This window comes from Oratosquilla oratoria, chromosome 32 (genome assembly GCF_046742065.1).
Source record: "Oratosquilla oratoria isolate Oo_2021 chromosome 32, ASM4674206v1, whole genome shotgun sequence".
Taxonomy (NCBI): Eukaryota; Metazoa; Arthropoda; class Malacostraca; order Stomatopoda; family Squillidae; genus Oratosquilla; species Oratosquilla oratoria.
In genome coordinates this window covers 1,896,588-1,918,041 of record NC_134808.1, presented here as the reverse complement: position 1 = coordinate 1,918,041, position 21,454 = coordinate 1,896,588, and the positions used below count along the sequence as shown (strand labels likewise).

The 21,454-nt window shown below is 39.7% G+C and overlaps 1 protein-coding gene across 1 annotated transcript in view; it reads right to left on the bottom strand.

The window, feature by feature from the left end:
- Positions 1–21,454, bottom strand: part of LOC143041787 (uncharacterized) — an 88,081-nt gene that overhangs the window by 3,016 nt on the left and 63,611 nt on the right. The window contains exon 5 of the mRNA XM_076213844.1: positions 16,562–16,667. Coding sequence (XP_076069959.1) covers positions 16,562–16,667 — 106 coding nt within the window. The remainder of the gene's footprint in view (positions 1–16,561; positions 16,668–21,454) is intronic.

Below are 21,454 nucleotides of genomic sequence, written 5' to 3'. Positions count from 1 at the left end.
TGAGATGTGAGCCAGCTGTTGTTTGCGGATGACACTGCGCTTGTAGCAGAATCAGAGGAGGGATTGAGGAAGTTAGTGACAGAATTTGGGAGAATGTGTGAAAGAAGAAAGTTGAAGATATATAAGGGTACAAGTAAGGTGATTAGATATACAAGGGGTGAAAGTAGCAGCAGACCGGACGTGAGCATTAATGGAGAGCGACTGGAGGAAGTGGATAGTTTTAGATACTTAGGTGCGAATGTGGCAGGAAAGGGTGGAGTGGAGGTGGAGGTAGAATGTAGATTGAGAGAAGCGAGCAAATGTCTTGGTGGATTAAAAAGCGTAATGAGGAATAGACATCTGGGAATGGAGGCTAAGAGGAGATTGTATGAAGGAGTGATTGTGCCAACAGAACTGTATGGGGCAGAAACATGGAACATAAGAGAGGAAGAGAGGAGTTTGAATGCGTTTGAGATGAGGTGTCTGAGAAGTATGATGGTGGTTATTAGGCTGGATAGAGTGAGAAATGTGGAGGTGAGGAAGAGAACAGGGGTGGTAAGGGAGTTGGGAGATAGGGTGGATGAAAGAGTATTGGGATGGTTTGGACACATGGAAAGAATGAGTGAAGAAGGAGTAGTAAAAGAGGTATGGAAGGCAGATGTGGAATGAGTGAACATGAGAGGGCGACCTAGGATGAGATGAATGGATGGGGTGAAAGGGGCTTTGGGGAAGAGGGGAATGTTTGTTGAGGAAGGACGGTAGAAGACAAAAGATAGGGGTGAATGGAGAATGGTTTATATGGATGATGTGATGCATGAGGTGGAATGGGTGGGGGATGGTGGGTGAGGTAGTATGTGTGAGAAAAATTTGACGCAGCCCGAAGGGATTTCTCCCTGTCTTCTTTTCTGCATGAGGGGACGGAGAGGGGGATCGTCAATTTAATGAAGCGGCTTTGCTGTGGATGTGCTGTGTCTTGGGATACTGCCTCTGACCCAGGGTAGTAGACAAGATTCAGGGACGACCCGTCATCCAGGAGGTGCCCAGATTAGAGGGAGGGTAGAGGGTGGAGGGGAGTGGAGTGTATTAGGGATGGAATGGGTGGGAATGGTTTTTATGCCCTTTTCTTTTTGGCTACCTCCCTTATGTATGTATGTATGTATGTATGTATGTATGTATGTATGTATGTATGTATGTATGTATGTATGTATGTATGTATGTATGTATGTATGTTTGTATGTATGTACTGTATGTATGTATGTATGTATGTATGTATGTATGTATGTATGTATGTATGTATGTATGTATGTATGTATGTATGTATGTATGTATGTATGTATATATGTATGTATGTATGTATGTATGTATGTATGTATGTATGTATGTATGTATGTATGTATGTATGTATGTATGTATGTATGTATGTATGTATGTCTGTATGTATGTATGTATGTATGTATGTATGTATGTATGTATGTATGTATGTATGTATGTATGTATGTATGTATGTATGTATGTATGTATGTATGTATGTATGTATGTATGTATGTATGTATGTTTGTGTATTACGACTATGTACTTGAATAAGTTGTAACAAGCAAAATGTCCTACTAATACAAAGGATTACAAAGGCAGAGCATGCCGACAGGAGACTATTTGATCCATATCTAATTCGGATGCGAAAAAATCATAATAATGATGAATAAATAAGTGAATAAATATAAACTATAGTAATGTAGATAATAAATGAAATATATAAATAAATGCATATATATAGTTAGAAATAAACAAACAGGTAAATAGCAAATGATAATAAATTGACATATAACTAGAAACAAATGAGAATCAAGCAAATAATAATAAACAAATAGACAAATGATAACAAAACAAATAAACAAATAATATTAAATAAATGATAACCATTACAGCATCTTGCTTAGGTGTTTATCTGAATGATTCTTAAAGCTTCGAACTGAATTACATTGTACTGCCTCTGCAGGAAGTTTATTCCATTCATTAATTACACGGTTGGCGAAGTTGTTTCTACCCATTTCTAAATTAAATTTATTTCCAGACAGTTTAAGACCATTGTTTCTTATCGGATTCTCATTCAATGTGAAAATGTTGCCACTTTTGATGTTGTCAATTTCCTTTAGAATCTTGAAGACCTGTATCAAGTCACCTCTGAGTCTACGCTTTTTTAGGGAAACAGATTAATATTTTTAGTCGATTTTCGTATGATTTATTTTTGATATTTGGAATCAGTTTTGTTGATCACCGTTGTACTTTTTTCTAATCTGTCCATGTCTTTAATGAGATTCGGTGACCATACGGAAACAGCATATTCCAAATGTGGACGAACTAATAAAGGCTCCATCCTCACATGGTGTTTATTTCGATAGACTTGTCGGCAATTGCCACTTTCCTACATAACCTGTAATGGTAGCATTGAGCATTACTTGTAATATTGTATATTTATTATTGTATATTTGTATATTCAATGTATTAATGTTCATACCAAGTGTGCGTCTGTGATTTTCCCGCCAAGCCTGAGTTTGGTGGCGTGGCTTGGCGTCAGAGACAGTCCTGGTTCTGCCTCCTAAGCGACCGCACGCTTGTAGTGCTTTACACTTATTAATTCATTCATATTCAGTGTCTCATTGGCCACCCTTATACAAACCTAACCTAACCTAACCTAACCTAGCCTAACCTAACCTAACCTAAACTAACCTAGCCTAACCTAACCTAACCTAACCTAACCTAGTCTAAATTAACTTAACCTAACCTAACCTAGCTTAACTTAATCTAACCTAACCTAACCGAACCTAGCCTAGCCTAAAGTGACTTAACCTAACCGAACCCAGCTTAACCTAATCTAACTTAACCTAATATAACCTAACCTAACTTAACCTAATCTAAACTAACTGTCATAGGGCGGGTGCGAATCAAGATTATGACTCAGTAAATATAGAAAGGGCGTTAGAGGGAAACACAGATCAACAAAAGGAGTGTCTTTATTGAATTAACACCAAACGCTATCCTATCTGAACTCAATATATTGAATGACCCTTGAACATGGCCATATAGGTAGTCGCTTGATTAATTTTCTTGGTGACAATTACTTAATTCAGCAAGTAAAAGAGCCCACAAGATATGGAAACTTACTCGATCTTTTGATCACTAGCCGCGAAAGCATGGTAACTGATGTAGAGGTCGGTGAATCTGTTGCAAATAGCGATCACAACTTAGTTAGATTCAAACTCCTAAACAATTTTAGAATAGATACTTGTGTTTCTAAAATACCCGATTTCAGTAAAGCTCAGTTCATAGGACTACGTCAGGAGCTTCAGCTTACAGATTGGGCGGTAAAAATAAACGAAAGACCTGTAGATCAGATGTGGGAAATATTTCAAAATACGCTCACTAAGATGATTCATACTTACATTCCTTTTAAGGACAGACGTCCCCCAAATCAGGCTCGCCCAAAGTGGCTCGACAAGGAAACTGAAAAAAGTATTACTAAAAAGAGACAGGCTTATAAGAAATATAAGTGCTCGGGTGCATCTAATGACTATGAAAGTTATGTCTCAATACAGAGAGATTTAAAAAAGACAATAAGAAAAAGAAAACGACAATACGAAATTAACATCGCTGATAAATCCAAAGAGAATCCCAAAGAATTCTATAGTTACATTAGAGATAAAAAGGTTGTTAGGAATCATTGGTCCACTATTATCTGCTGACGGTCAACTTGAATATTCAAATGAAAGAATGTGTAATATCTTAAACAATTATTTTAGCTCGGTATTCGTAAACGAAACACCTCAAAGTGAATTTCAAACTGAAACCTGTGAAAAGTGTAGGGTGAACTTACTCACTAAGGTTAATATAACAAAAGAAAAAATTAAAAGGTGTTTAGACAAACTCAAAGTTTATAAAACACCAGGGCCCAACGGTTGGCATCCAAGAATCTTATAGGAAATGAAAAATGAGATTGTTGTTCCATTAGAAATTATTTTCAAGAAATCCATCATATCCGGAGATGTCCCAAGAGAATGGAAGCTAGCTAACGTTACTCCCATATTAAAAAAAAAGTGACAAAACGAAGCCAAATAACTATAGGCCTATAAGTTTGACTTCAATCGTAGGAAAAATAATGGAAACTGTAATCAGAGATGCTATCGAACATCATTTAGAAAGTAACCGTTTGATAAATGATAGCCAGTATGGTTTCAGACGGAAACGTTCTTGCGTGACTAACTTACTCGAATTCTACAACACAGTTATCTCGAATTATGACAAAAGAAACAACATAGATTTAATATATCTAGACTTTGCAAAAGCTTTTGATACCGTCCCACACGAAAGACTACTTACTAAATTAGCTTTACACGGTAGTGGTAGCCTATTAAGTTGGACTAATAATTAATTGGTTGAATGGTCGAAAACAGAGAGTTGTTTTAAATGGAAAAACTTCTAGATGGAAAAATGTTACAAGTGGAGTTCCTCAGGGTTCCGTTCTTGGGCCACTTCTATTCATAGTATATATAAAGATATAGACCATGGACTAAAATCTACTGTTTCCAAATTTGCTGATGATACAAAACTGTGCGGAGTGGCAGATGATCACTCGGACCAATTAGATATTCAAGAAGATTTAGATAAATAACAGCAATGGTCTGAAAAGTGGCTAATGAAATATAACACAAGTAAATGCAAGGTAATGCACATAGGTAAAAATAACAGTAAGTACGATTACAAGTTATTTGGAAATTCGTTAACAAAAGTGGATAGTGAAAAAGATTTCGGCGTAATTATCAGTAACGAACTCAAATCATCCAAGCAGTGTATTTCAACCTCTGAGAGACCAAATAAGATTCTAGGACTGATTGCGCGATCTTTTGATTTCAAAAGTCCATCACTCATTAACAAGCTATATAAATCGTTAGTTCATCCACATTTGGAATATGCTGTTTCCGTATGGTCACCGAATCTCATTAAAGACATTGACAGACTGGAAAAAGTACAACGGTGAGCCACAAAACTGATTCCAAATGTCAAAAATAAATCATACGAAAATCGACTAAAACATATGAATCTGTTTTCCCTAAAAAAGCGTACACTCAGAGGTGACTTGATACATGTATATATGTCTATATATATATATATATATATATATATATATATATATACATATATATACATATATATATACATATATATACATATATAGATACATATATACATATATATATATACACACATATACACACATACACACACACACACACACACACACCACACACACACACACACACACACACACATATATATATAATATATATATATATATATATATATATATATATTATATTTATAAATAAAGTACACAAACCACCTTCTTCGGCTCTGCAGGCGCGAGGCCAAAGTGTCTAATTCTTCTCCGTTGGTCGATCTCCTTCTCCTCGTAACAGACGGGCGACTACGTCCTCCTACAGCTCGTCGATCTCCTTCTCGTGATCTTCTACGTCTTGGTGTCCTCCCTCTGTAAAACTGGAAGGGGAGGGATCCATCCTCAACGGCGAGCAGCCGTAAAGTAATCTACAAGTTATCACCATGCCCTCCTCTGTAGATCTGGGAGGGGGAGGGAGAGTGGTAGGGGTCGATCTGCGCATGCGCACAGCAGTGGTGACCGCAAATTTCCCGGTCCAGTTGGCATTCCTGGGTAGTAAGGAATGACCTCACGCTATGGTCAAATCTCCCCGGCGTGGGACAGGTGCTGACCGCGCCGACCGGCTGCAAGCTTCTATCCCGGGAACCACGTGGTCAGGGTGGACGAAACGTCCACGCTGACACTCCTCCAACGACGCTAACACGCGACCGCGTTGCGAGTTAAAGAAGTGTGCCTAAATTATTGAACCCTACTACCTCGAGCTTGCGAGTGAGCAAAAAAAACAACAACAACAACTCAGGAATATTTTTGTTTTCCTTGAAGGAAAACTCCTTCGCAAGATCGAGTTGCTGTGGCTTCTCTGGCCAATGAGGCATGACATACGAATGTCGAATGTGCCTATGCGTGTGTATGTAATGTGGTGTATTGTAATGTACACAAAAAAAAAATTGCCGTCTTCTTACTCCGGATGTCCGATGGTGTTGTAGTTCCTCTCTCCGCTGCCCACAACTTCCTGCTGTGATAAGCTACCGGGTGCATCCATCCGTCCTCCTGGAGTAGAACTGCTCCGACGGCGTCCTGGATACGTCTTCCCGTGGCGTGAAAGAATTGCTGGGATCGGGGAACTGCAACAAAAATCTACTACACCCATGGGATGCACTCTTCTTTAGAAGGTTATGCAACGGAAGCGGTACGGCGCGTAATCTGTCAACTCTATCTTAGTGCTTATGACTGGAACTTCTTTGGTTCCGCTAATCTGTCCACGGCCGGATTCCTTCCTAGGCTCTGCAGGACTCGAACGGTGGGTCTCTACACCCTACCTTGAAAAACTAGGTTCGAACAGCTCTCACTATATATATATATATATGTATATATATATATATATATATATATATGTGTGTATATATATACATATATACATATATATATATATATATATATATATATATATATATATATATTGTAACGGGACGGGTGTAACGGTATTGTTACGTCGTTTCCATCCAACGTCACTTGTAGACACAAAATGTAACGGGTTCGTCACATCATCACAATTAGGGGTCCACTGCACAAACGCCTCTAAGTTTTTGTTTCTTTATTGGTGTATCCAGTATAAAGTTATTTCACACACTATTACACAGTCTTATCACTAAGGCACGTCACTAAGAACCGCAGCTCCAAGGGGTCCGCGAGCTGGTTTTGGTGCCCGGAAACCATGAGTTAGCACTTATGACGTGTCATGCTCGCATAATCTTTAGAGTTTTATGCGAGCAAGATCACGGTCATCTCCTAAGGTTAGTATCCTGGGATTACAGGGTGTGATTTACTTAATAACTAAATATGTATATATATGTCCAGGGGGGATCGTCAATATACTTAATTTGTGTTTTGTGTTTGTTTGGTTACTCGGATGTTCATGTGCGTTCGTATGTCTGTTTGGTGGTCGAGTTGTTGTTGCAAAGCCGATGGTGCTGACTCGACTCTTAGTCAGCTAGAAGGGCCGGACATTGAGTGAGTGAGTGAGGGAGTGAGTGAGCGGTGTGAGCGAGTGATATTACTCATCATGTATATGGTGGCGTATACATATCGCTCTCCCCCTGGGGTTAGGTGGCTCCCGGCACCTAGGGTACATGGGTTACAAAAGTATTTATATGGGTAATACATCGAGAAAAAAAAATCAGACACACAAAATCCTGTGGGATTAAAAATGTGCAGATGGGGGGGGTGTTGTTGAAGTGAATCTGAGGTCCCAAGGGGGATCATGAACTGTAATTAAGGGGTAGCGATGTTGTGTCTCAGAAGTGTAGCGTTGTGTCTCACCAGATTACATGTTATATTGGATTTCACATGAAAGGTTATACTATATGTTTGATAACACTGTTTAATTCACTTTCTAAATGTTATGGTTTTTATGGTTTAACACTATCACTGTTGGGAGTGTTATTTTCTAAACACTGTTCTATGGTCAGTTTGGTGTGTCACATTGCACTTGTTTTATTTCATAGTATGTATATATAGTTTCTGTAAGAATTTTTATGGTATTTAAGATATTGGGTGAGACACAAGAATAAACTTAATCTAGGTGTACTATAATAAGGGGATTGGAGGTTGAAAAGGTTTTGGAAGGTGTTACTTCGTGCAACAGAATTTGGTTAATACCACAAGTATAAAGAGAATGATTAAGAGGGAAAGGGCTGTGGAGTTATATGGAAGAATCCTATGATGTAAGTCGAGTGAGTCCATGTCAAAAGTAGTCGATGTTTAAGGTGGGTAATTAATGATGTATTTACTTTTGGAGGATGAAGGTTATGTCTCAGTGAATGAGGATATGTTTATCTGACTCTCGCTAAGGTTATATTGGTCGGAAGGAAGTAGAGAAGTTTCGATAGCTATGCGGAAAGGAGTTCTTATTGGAAATGGGCCATTTTAACCTCCACTGATAGATACATGACGTCCTGCATCTTCAGGGGCGAGAGCTAGAGTGCATGTTTAATTGCGTCGACGCAGAGTCATGGGATGAGACTTGCGTTTTGGTGATTGGTGTGTGTCTGTGATAGGTGGATTGTGGATGGGAGGTGAGATTGGGTCGAGGTTCAGTTTGACCTTTCTCAACTTCTCTCCATGTATGGTGAAGGTGGTGTGATCGGAAGGATCTGTTAGTAGGAAAACATTGTTAGGGAGTGAACTTGTGACTATGAAGGGGCCTAGGAATTTGGGTTTGAGTTTGTTTGTTCTACTTGAGTCTTTTACCATGACTGTGTCGCCAGGTGCTATGTCAAGTGGAATTGATCGTTTGTGTTGTTTTGTCTTTGTCTTTTCCTGGGCTTCTTTCAGGTTTGCTCTAACTTTTTTGTAAATTGTTTGCATACCTCTTTTGATGCAGTGTGCGAGGTTATCTAGGTTGTATAAGGGTGGGGGTGGTTGGTTGAATATTTGGTAGGGTAGGCGCATTGGTTTGCCGAAAATGATCTCATGTGGGGACATCTTTGTTGCGGAATTGACTGTGCTATTTATACTGGCTTGTACCTGTGGTAGCCAATCTTCCCAACTGTCCATGAGGTCATTGACCAATGGTCTGATAATCTCTAGGACCTTGCGATTTGTTCGCTCAGTCAGACCGTTTCCCTGGGGGTGGTATGCAGTGGCAAATGTTTGGTCAATGTTGTAGAGGTGTGCTATTTCGCGCATCACCTCATTTTTGAATTCTGAGCCATTGTCAGATAACATTGTGTGTGGTATATTGTATCTACAAAAGATATTGTTGACTAGGGTTTTGGCTACAGTCTCTTCTGTTTTGTCTTGGAGTGGTATTAAGATTGTGTATTTAGAGAAATAATCAACTGCTGTGAGTACATAATTGGAACCTTAATGGCTCGTTGGCATTTTCAGTAGGTCAATTCCAAGTGTTTCCCATGGCTCAGCAGGGAGTGGGATATCTTTTATGTTGATTTCCCTCAGGTTAGGGCCTCTGAATTGGTTGCAAGTTATACAAGAATCTATGTGTCAGGTTAAGTCACATTAAATGTTGGACAAGTAGAAAGTGTGTCTATGAGTTTTTAGTGTGTTATCTCTGCCAGAGTTGCGTATCATTGCACTGTCGTGCAATTTGTTTAGTAGCTTTGGGAATTGGGCTCTTTGGATATCAGTGAACTATCTTGTATTAATGGTTCTCCTTATGACTCCGTCGACCAGATTGAGTTCCTCAACAGTGACAGGTGGTCGGGAGTGTAAGGGGGTTTGTGAAATGAGATGCTGTTTTATTGGGGACCATATTGGGTCTCTGTCCGTTTCATATATGAGTTGTTGCATAGGTATGCATATGGTTTGGGTTATGGGTGTGATGTGGTTTTGTCTGCTTAGGCAATCTGCCACTACGTTAGCTTTCCCAGCTAAGTATACGATCATGGGATCGTAATCAAGGAGAGTTGTTTTCCATCTAGCATCTCTCCCATGTAAGTCTTTGGAGTTAAAAAGATAGACTAGGGGTTGGTGGTCTGTTAGTATGGTAATCTTGTAGCCTAAAATGAGGTATTTAAAGTGTTTTAGTGCCCATATGATTGCAAGTCCTTCTTTGTGTGTAGTTGAGTAGTTATGTTCAGTTTTATTTAGGACTCTACTTGCGTAGGCTATGGCGTGTTCTTTGCCATTGTCATCTTTCTGTTGTAGGACTGCGCCTATTCCTTTAGAGGAGGCGTCTGTGTAAAGAAAGAATTCTTTCTTCATGTCAGGGAAAACTAGTACAGGGGCTGTGGTGAGTGTGTGTTTGAGAGTGTCGAAACTTTGCTGTTCTGTTTCTGACCATTGAAATGGCTCGCCTTTCCTTGTGAATTTGGTCAGAGGGGAAGCAATATCAGCAAAGTTTCTGATAAAGTGTCTGTAGTAGGAGGCTAACCCTATGAAACTTCTTGTTTCATTGGCGTTTCTGGGGGTTGGGAAATTGTTTATTGTATCTATTTTATCTGTGGTTGTGTGAATCCCTTTTGCATCCACTTTATGGCCTAGGAAGATGAGTTCCTTCATGAGGAATCTACATTTCTTTAATTGAATCTTTAATCCCGTATTTTTGAGACGTTTGATGACAATCTCTAAAGTGTTAAGGTGGTCTCTTTCTGTGGGACTATATATAATGAGGTCGTCTAAATAGACGAATAATGAGACTCCTATCATGTCACTGAAAATGTGGGTCATCAACCTTTGTTGGGTTGAGGGGGCATTCTTAAGGCCAAAGGGCATACGCTGAAAGTTGAAATGCCCTTTATCAGTGGAGAATGCAGTTACGGGTTTTGATTCCTCTGTTAGTTCGACCTGCCAGAAGGCTGACTTGAGGTCTATTGTGGAAAAAACAGAGTTCCCGTTGCCAATGCATTGTAGTACATCTTGCATGGCGGGGAGGGGGTGTGGGTCAGATTGAGTTAGGTTATTGACTTTCCTGAAGTCAACAACAGGGCGTAAGGTTCCGTCTTTCTTAGGGACCAAAAAGAGGGGACTGTTCCATGGGGAGTCTGAATGGGAAATTACGCCTTGGTGTATCATCTCTTGTACACTGTCATTGACTTGGGATTTCCTACTGTGAGGTATGCGGTAAGCGGGGGTGTATGAAGGGGGGGTGTTTGGGGGAATTTGGATGTGATGTTTGATTATATCACATTTGCCTAGTGGTTCGCCTTCTAAGGCGACAGCTGATCTATTCCTCTGTCGGAGAGCTAATAGCTCGTTATGACTTTCTCCGTCAGCTGATGTCGTGATTTGGTCTGGGGGAATAGGGGGAAGGGGTTGTGTTGGTCTTACTTGGTTGATGTGTTGCGGCAGTGGTTCCTGGATAGGGGAATTATGGAGATGGACTGCGCAGATGTTTGTATTCTTCCTGATTTTACGGTGTTGGTCTGACATGTTTGTTAACATAGCTAGTGTATGTTTATTTTCTGATATTGTGTCCCAGGAGGACTCAATGGTTATGTTGTTAATCCTGGACGTGTCTGAGTCGATTATGACGTCCTGATGGTCGATTGCACCGGGTATGTATAGTGGGACTGTTATTGAATGTCTAGGGGGTATGATGACTGTGTTAGACATCAGTGCCTTTGAGGTGACATAAGGTGGTGGTTGGAAGGAATAGCTGTTAGTGGGATTGGGAGTATTGAAGGAAGGTAGACATGAGAGATGTTGTGTGTCTGAGTCGGGTGTCTCAGGAACTGTTGACTCATTATTTACATCTCGGAAGGAGATTTTGTTAGTCTCAAGGTCTATCTTAGTTTTCCAAATCCTCAATGACTGTAATCCTATTATACCTTGTTGATCAAGACTCCATTCATCAGCTATGTGGAAAGGTGTGAAACCTACTTTGGAATCGTTCACTTCTATGCTCAGATCAACCATGTCGTGAAGTGAAATGGTACTCCCTTCTATTAGGAGTCCTTCCATATTGGAAAATTGAATTTGGGGTGGGTCATTTAATGCTTCATACAGAGCTCTTGGGATGATGTTCAGGTTTGTTCCTGTATCAACCATCATGTCAACTTTAAGTTGATCTAGACTCACTTCTAGGGTGAGGTATTTGTGTTGTGTATGAGATATTCCTATGGTGGTTTGGTGCGTGAGGCTGGTACACGTTCCCCCAATCGGTGGTATTGGGTTGAGTGTGATGTGTGGGAGGGAGCTGTTTGTCGAGGGGTGTGTCGAGGGGTGGTGAATGGTTGGTTAGTTCTCTGATGCGGTTGTTGTTGTGTTTTCTGTAGGTAACACTCTTTGTTGGAGTGAGTTGATGTTTTGTGTAGGTTGCAGTATTTGATTGGATGTGTTGGTGTAGGTAGGAGTGGGTGTTTAAAGGGGGGTGGAACTTGTTTGTTTTGATTCTGAACTTGACACTGAGCATTCGTATGTGAGGTAGTAGCATGCACTGAGCAAGGGATGGGGTGGTGTTGTTGCTGTGTCCAACACTGGGCATCTGTGTGGGAAATGGTTCCATGAACTGAGCAAGGGATAGGGTGGTGTTGTACCTGCGTGTGTTGTTTTTGCTGTGTCCAACACTGGGCATCGGTGTGGGAAATGGTTCCATGAACTGAGCAAGGAATAGGGTGGTGTTGTACCTGCGTGTGTTGTTTTTGCTGTGTCCAACACTGGGCATCGGTGTGGGAAATGGTTCCATGAACTGAGCAAGGAATAGGGTGGTGTTGTACCTGCGGGTATTGTTGTTGCTGTATGCAGTCTTTTGTGTTGTGACTGTTTGATGAATGGTAGGAGCACCACTTAGAAGGTTGTCCTAGATTGTTCCGACGGGGATGCTGTGAGTGAAGGCTATTTAGTCTGGGGAGATGGTTGTGGGTATCTAAGGATACATTGCAAGCATTCATGATATCTAAGATATAGGTATAAGCTAGAGGATTTCTAGTGTCTAGTTCCCTTTTGGAGGCTTCCTTTAAACACTTTGGAGGGAGTTGGGAGAGATAGGAAGCTATTTCAAGGAATGTTAGTAAGTGTTTTGTTGGCATTACATTTTGACCAAATTGGTCAGTGTGAGTCCAAGGAGAGTTATTCTCTAGGTCTTCTCTGACCTCTTTAATTCCGTTTGCAACGAAATCCATTATGTTAGTAATGGAAGGTGGTTGGACTCTAGTGTTATTGAGGAAGGTGATGAGGAAGGAAATGTTATTTGGTTGTTTGTTATGAAAGACCTTAAGAAGGTGGCGTTTATATTCCTGATATGTGATTCCACATGCAACTAAGCTGTCTAGCATCCTTGCCTTTGAACGGCAAATGTCAGATGGGTTTATTTTCTGACGGCACAAATTTATTTTATCTGTCTCAGAGTATTGGGGGTTCTTTGAAAAGAACAGGTCACATGCTGTCAAGAAGTCTGTAATGGATAGTCCACTATCTTGGGAAAAGGTTGGGATTTCTGTGAGGGGGGTTATGGTTTGATAGTTGTTAATTATTGTTGGTTGAGGTTGTGGGTAAGGATAATATTGTGGGTTTGGAGGAAGGTTAGGTGGTGGTTGGTGGTATGGTGTGGAGTGGGTTTGACCAGGTGGGGTATGGGGGGAAGGAAAGGGGAAGTTTTGGTACTGTTGCTGAATGGGAGGGGGGTTATTATGTGTTGGGATATGGGGGTTGGATGGATTATGGTTTATAGGAGGTTTTGTTTGCATATTTGGTTGGATGGGAGGAATGGGTGGTTGTGATTGTGAGGGGTGAAAGGGGTCTACTTGAGGAGGCTGGTTGAAAGGCATGATATTAGGAGGAGCAACATGAGGAGTTGGTTGGGTGGGTTGTTGTGGTTGAGATGGGTTGGAGGTGTCTACTTGAGGAGGCTGGTTGAAAAAAGGTAAGACATCGTTCTCATAAAGAGGGTCTATTGGATTATCTGCATTAGGATTAGTTTTGTCAGGATTATTTAACTGGTCATTGGTTAACTGTTTAGAGGTATTGTCATCCTGTGGATATAGGTAAAAATGGTCTGGTTTGTCATTGTCAATTAAGTTTTCTGTGTGTATTTCCTCTGTGTCACTGGATATGTCATGTTGTTGTTTTTCTTCTCTAGACTTTGAGAAGACGTTATGTAAACTTTGTTTAATTTTGCTTCTGGTGGCAAAGGCCATGTTGTTAAGTCATGTATTAGTTAACAGTTAGGTTTGATTTGTAATCTAAGAAGAAAAAAAAACTGTTAAAATGTGAATGATAGGTATATAGTAACTAAGGGTAATATGTTATGCTTAGATATGGGAGGGGGGATATAGTATGTCAACGGCTATACAGTATAATGGGATTACATATGTAAAATCATAAAAATATGTATATACATATAATAATAATAAAATGTGGAAATAATATTATATAGTAAGTGGTTAATTATTGTGATATTATACTTATAATAGAATTAATTATGGTTGTTCATAAAAAAATTTACAGCAGTAAAATAGGTTACATTGATAAAAATGTATAAGTTCTATGTAAATATAAATGGGTGAAAGCAATTAAGGGTTATTGCATATATATATATATTTATTTAAAGATAGGCAAAATATGTTTAATGTTGAATTTTAAACATGTAAGAGCTATTTGTTTAAACAAGAATTACTTAACTGGAAGAATGCATATGAATGTGATATTATGTAATAGTCAAATCTAGTAAAAGTTATTGCATATATAAATATATGTTTTTTTTATTTTTTTTTTTATTAGGCAAATTATAATTAGTGTTGAGACATATAATTATGAGAGCTACTGGTTCTATTATGAGAAAGGTATAATAATTAAAAGAAAAAGGTGTATATATGCTATATACATACAGGGAAATTGTAATAATGTAATAATATTAACTGTTGAATATATATGTATATTGGTAATTGGCAGATTAAAGAGTATTACGTAATGATAATTTTTGGAGAGAAAAAATTCTAAATGACAATATGTTAATATAAGTGTGAGATTACATAGTTGTTATATGGCTAAGGTGTACGTGCGTTGAGCACGTGGGTATCCAAAGGCATGAAGGTTACCTTAATACCGTGCGTTGAAGCGATTGGTATTATGACGTGCAGCTGGGATATTTGCTGACGTTGCGATTGTAGTAGTCGAAAGCAACGTTTGGTGAAAGCGGTTGATGTGGAAGGTGGGTATGCTGTCTTGGGGGATGAGGTGGCTGTTACGCGGGTCTGTGCGCAGCCGGTGTGAATCCTCTGGGGCTCAGTGAATGATGTTCGCATAGAAAAAAATGCGAGTATCAGGGATGGTTTGAATGGGTAATGTATGGTTATTATTACGGAATATATTGGTATTAATTGTAAGGATTTATGTTACCTTTATAATGTTGATTTTAGTAGTGGGAGATCGGCCTGTGACGATTGCCCGTGATGAATAGTGTGAACCAAGTTCTTGTTCTTGAGAGCGTTTTGTTCAGTGCGGTTATTTGTTCGTACTTGTATGTAGTTGGAGAAAAATGGACGGGTTTGAAGTTCACCGTAGTAGGTACACCGTAGTCTCTTCGAAGTAGTTGGGTTGCGGGGGTGCTGCCACCAGTGATGTAACGGGACGGGTGTAACGGTATTGTTACGTCGTTTCCATCCAACGTCACTTGTAGACACAAAATGTAACGGGTTCGTCACATCATCACAATTAGGGGTCCACTGCACAAACGCCTCTAAGTTTTTGTTTCTTTATTGGTGTATCCAGTATAAAGTTATTTCACACACTATTACACAGTCTTATCACTAAGGCACGTCACTAAGAACCGCAGCTCCAAGGGGTCCGCGAGCTGGTTTGGTGCCCGGAAACCATGAGTTAGCACTTATGACGTGTCATGCTCGCATAATCTTTAGAGTTTTATGCGAGCAAGATCACGGTCATCTCCTAAGGTTAGTATCCTGGGATTACAGGGTGTGATTTACTTAATAACTAAATATGTATATATATGTCCAGGGGGGATCGTCAATATACTTAATTTGTGTTTTGTGTTTGTTTGGTTACTCGGATGTTCATGTGCGTTCGTATGTCTGTTTGGTGGTCGAGTTGTTGTTGCAAAGCCGATGGTGCTGACTCGACTCTTAGTCAGCTAGAAGGGCCGGACATTGAGTGAGTGAGTGAGGGAGTGAGTGAGCGGTGTGAGCGAGTGATATTACTCATCATGTATATGGTGGCGTATACAATATATATAAAGTGCACAAACCACATTCCTCGACTCTGCAGGCGCGAGGCCGAAGTGTCCAATTCTCCTCTGTAGGTCGATCTCCTCCTCGTGACAGACGGGCGGCTACGTCCTCCTACAGCTCGTCAATCTCCTTCTCGTGATCTCCTGCCTTCTGGTACCCTCCCTCTGTAGAACTGGGAGTGGAGGGGTCCGCCCTCAACGGCGAGCAGCCGTAAAGTACTCTCCAAGTTATCACCATGCCCTCCTCTGTAGATCTGGGAGGGTGAGGAAGAGTAGTAGAGGGGTCGATCGGCGCATGCGCGCAGTGGTGGTGACCGCGAATTTCCCGGTTCAGTTGGCAGTCCTGGCAGGCAGGAATGACTCCATGCTATGGTCAATCTTCCCCGGCCTGGGTCAGGTGCTGACCGCGCCGACCGGCTGCAAGCTTCCATCTCGGGAACCACGTGGTCAGGGTGGACGAAACGTCCACGCTGACACTAACCTAACCTAACCTAGCTTAACCTAAGACTTGCAGGTACCTCATTGGTACCATTTTTGAGCGTGACCAGATTTGGTCATGATAAGCTTATTTACGGAGCTGCCTAGTGTACGTCTTATGGTTTCTTGCAGTCTCCTTCATTCTTATGTTATGTTCTTAACCTAACCTAACCTAGTCTCGTGAAATAAAATTATCAAATAGAGTTCCAATATTGAGAGTTGATGAGTTAATACAATGGGTACCAGCTAGAACTAATGAGTAGGTGGTCGTGAGTTCGAGTCCCGAGACTAACTACAGGCTTGCTGCGTTGGTTCCCGACAGCCTTTGCCAGGTGGGGGGATGACCCAATATGTCGCAACTGACACGGCTTTGCCCTACCAGGTGTTTCTTGTTTCTCACTGTGTAGGATGTTTCTCACTGTGTAGGAGTTTATATTCAATATGGTCGCAAGCAAGCAAATATATTGAAGTGCATTTGAGAAAAGAAAAGAAAACCGACAAACAAATTTTCGCCTCCCCCCTAAAAAAAAAAAAAAAAAAAAAAAAAAAAAAAAAAAAAAAAAAAAAAAAAAAAAAAAAAAAAAAAAAAAAAAAAAAAAAAAAAAAAAAAGATTGACAAGAAAGGAAAAAAAATGGACAGACAAAACGTTAGAAAGAAAATAGGATAAGAAAATTGTCAGTAAACGATAGCAAAATAAAAATGGGATTTTTTTTTTTGCGACAATAGATGAGAAAACGCTTTATTGAACAAAGGAAGAAGAGAAGACAAGCAAGGAATTGTGGAAATACAAACGGAGAGAGGAGAAAGACACACACACACACACACACACATACACACACAGAGAGAGAGAGAGAGAGAGAGAGAGAGAGAGAGAGAGAGAGAGAGAGAGAGAGAGAGAGAGAGAGAGAGAGAGAGAGAGAGAGAGAGATATGAAAGGGAATAAAAGAGTTCTCTAAACAGCTTTCACAAGTGAGAAAAAAGCAAATAAGAGAGACGTAAAAAAGGGAGACAAGACAGATACCAAAACTGATCGGGACATGAAATTGACAGAAACAAGTGACTAAAACAGACAGGAAAATGAGAACTGGACAGATAAAGTGAGTAAGAGATAGGGAATGGAAGGAAAGAGAGAAAATGAATAGACAGGAAGAGGGGTACAGGACAGACAGATAGATCAATAGACAGGAGACGGTTAAGAAAAGTAAGAGAAAACAGAGGAAGAAAAATAGACATACATAACAAAGAAGAGACAAGATATGGAAGAAAGGAAGAAGTATCACGTACGCAATACCCAGCGCTTCTACCCAAAGACGTGGTGTTGTAGAGGTGGCCAAGGAGAGATATCTCAGGAGAGTAGCAGAAAGGAGGTATAAGACACAAGGAGAGAAAAGAATCAGACAGAAAGAGAGCAAACTGAAGAGAAAGACAGGGTAAGATGCGTGAGACAGAAGGAACGAGGGACAGAAAACAAGCAGAGGAAGGAAAAAAAGAGAGTAATAGGAAAAAGAAAAGAAAAGAAAAAAAAAAGAATAATAGGCAGACAGACAAGAGCATAAGAACATAAGAATAAAGGAGACTGCAAGAGACCATAAGGCCTACACTAGGCAGCTCCATATCCATCACCTCCTGTCATCCCCATCCATAAAGTTGTCTTATCGTTTTTTTTTTAAACAACTGATAGTTTCAGCGCTTACTACATGGTTACTAAGTTTATTCCATTCATCGACCACCCTACTAGTAAACCAATTCTTGCCTATTTCCTCCTTAAATATAAATTTGTCCAGTTTATACCCATTACTGCGAGTCCTGCCCTATTGTTTTATTATGATGACCTTGTTTGCATCACCCTTGTTATAACCTTTGATCCACTTGAGCACTTCTATTAGATCACCCCGCACTCTGCGTCTTTCCAGAGAGTGTAAGTTTAGGTGCCTAAGCCTCTCTTCGTAAGGCAAATTTCCGAGTCCATGTATCATTTTGGTCATTCTTCTCTGTACTGATTCTAGTGAATTTATGTCCATTCTGTAGGACGGAGACCAAAACTGTACCGCATAGTCAAGGATGGGTCTAACTATTGCTAGATAGAGTTTAATAAATACCTCTGCATGTCTAATCGTTACCGTCCTAGCAATGAAACCTAATGATCTGTTAGCTTTCTTTCTTGCGCTAATGCACTGCTTCCTGGTTTTAAGGTCCGGACTCACCAGAACTCCTAAGTCCCTCTCGCACTCAGATTTTTCTAAAAACGTATTATCTAAGCTGTATCTATTTTCGGGGTTGTGTAGCCCTACGTTTAACAGGCTATACTTAGAGATATTGAAGTTCATTTGCCATTTCACCGATCATGTTAACAATTTATTAAGATCATCCTGCAGAATCTCTGCGTCGTCTTCTGACCTAATTAGTCGTCCTATTTTAGTGTTGTCCGCAAACTCACTAACATCACTATTTATCCCATCGTCTAAGTCGTTTATATACATAATGAACAATAAGGGACCCAAAACCGAGACATGGGGGAACCCGCTAGTAACATTGCCCCACCTAGATTTTATTCCATTTATGGTGACCCGCTGTTTTCTGTTACTAATCCAAGCTCTAATCCATTCTAACACCTTTCCTTCTATGCCATGGGCTTTGGTTTTTATTTAGTAGTCTCTGGTGTGGCATCTTGTCGAACGCTTTGCTAAAGTCAAGGTAAATAATATCGTAGTTATCATTGTTATCTGACGCCTTGTAAACCTTAGTGTAAAAGGATAGAAGATTACTCACACATGACCTACCCTTGGAGAAACCATGCTGTAAATCACAAATTAAATGATGTCTTTCGATGTGTTCTCTGAGTCTATTTACTATTATTGATTCAAGCATTTTTCCTATTACCGATGTCAAACTGATTGGTCTGTAGTTGCATATAGACGATCTATCTTCCTTCTTAAAAAAAGGAATAACGTTTGCCTGCAGTTGGCACAAAACCAATGTCTACCGATTTATTGAATATTTCAGTTAACTGGTCGCAGATTTCAAATATACACTCCTTAAGCATTCTTGGAAAAATTTCGTCTGGACCCGGAGATTTTGTAGCTTTAAGTCTTTCAATCTGCTTGACTACTTCTTCTTTACTAATGCTGATATTAGATAGACTACTGTCCTCATCCCCTCTGTAAATCGGATCGCAGTCAGGTACTTTATCTAACCTCTCATTAATAAACACCGATAGAAAATAATTGTTAAACTCCTCACTCACTTTTTCCTCTGATTCTATCATGACATTTTTATAATTTTTAATTGGTCCTATTCTTTCTTTATTTTTGTTCTATAGAGGTGAAAGAAACCCTTTGGGTTGGATTTTGCTTGACTGGCAACCTTGATTTCATAATTACGTTTCGCTGTACGTGTATTCCTTTTAACCAGCTTTGCCATTTCGTTATAAATTGATCTAAGGTGTGATTCCCAGTTTTTTATTTTTATGTAAAGTCCACTTTTCATTCCGATCTTATGTTTCAATCTGTTCGTTATCCATTTGGGAGTATTACTATATTTCCGTATTGACTTTAGGGGGATAAATGTGTTTTGTGCATTAATAATATAATTAGATCAGTTAGATTGCTAAACATTTCTTCCAAATCGCTGACCTGACTGTTGAGCCCTCGCCCCCAAATGACCTGACCCAAGGTATGCATATTACCCTCCGTGACCCGACCCCTAGTCCTGACCTGACCCCCAGTCACGCACCGAGACTCGACAATGTTCAAAACGTCCGCATGACATTTCGTATTCAATTTCAAATAGGTTTTTATATTGTCAAAGTTTGCTTTCCTGAAGTCTGGCACTTGAACGTTATTTGTACTTTTCATTTTTTCCCAAATAATATTAAGTCTTATTTCTTGAATATTACGCTGCTAATTTGGTGCTCATTATTAGTTAAAATTAAGTCCAGGGTTTTTTGTCCCATCGTAGGATCGGTAATCACTTGTTTTGGGAAATTATCCTGCACCACATCTAGGAATTTCTTCGCTTCTTGATCTCCTATTAAAGTTTCCCAGTCAATATTTCTATAATTAAAATCTCCCATGATCATAACGTTTTTTGTACATGGGACACTGTGAATTTCATGAATCAGGGGATCAGTCTGTTCAATGCTGAGGTTAGGAGGTCTATACAAAACGCCAATAATAACTTTCTTATTTTTGCCTATAATCTCTACCCAAATAGATTCCGTATAGTCCTCTTCCTTAATCGAATTGTTGATTATACAGTTTAATGTATTTTTAACGAAAAGTGCTACACCTCCCCCATTCCTGCCAACCCTATCCTTGTGAAAAAAATTATATCCTTCTATTTCGATTTCCGGAAGGAAATGTTTATCAGCCATGTTGATCCAGGACTCAGTAATAGCTATAATATCGAAATTCTCTACGCATACTTTACCTCGCAGCAAATAAGTTTTGTTAATTATGCTCCTGCTATTTGTATAGTAAACTTTAAGTTTATCTTACCTCCACCTGCTTTGGTGATTCTTTTCATAGTCCCTCTCTAGGTTGCTTCTATTACCTAAACTATACTCCGATACTTCCCCCCCCACCCTACTCCCACGTAATCTACACGAAAAAAAAAACCTGTAGGATGCCTACTTCTCGCTCAAGGGATTCAGCAAAGAGCCGAAATCCTTTGGGCGACAAGTGCACCTCGTTCCTTGTGTATAGGGGATTCTTACCATAAAAGCGGTCCCAGTTGTCGACAAATGCCCATCCATTGGCCTTACAATGTTTTGCCAGCCTGCAATTCATTGCAATAGATAGACAGACATGCAGACAGACAGACAGACAGACAAAGTAACTGACTGACTGAGGCAACAGACATGCAGAAATGAAGAAGATACAGAAGCAAAAGAAGATAGAGATTTAATTCTTTCCGTACTGTGTGGCCCTGTCCCTCTTTGTCTGTCTGCCGTCAGGCCATTCTGTTTATCTGTCATAAAAGAGTAGTCAACGACGTGAAGTAATTTCGTACTGGGCACCGATGTTATTTTTTTTTTTCTAGTACCATATTGTATTTTTTTCTACCAATAGATTTTTATTTCATGTATTTAATTTTTCATCACAATAGATTTTTTTGTAACTCTCCGTCAGTGGCTGTAAAAGGATATCAACATGAACTTCTTTTAAAATGCTAAGAGCAATGAGAG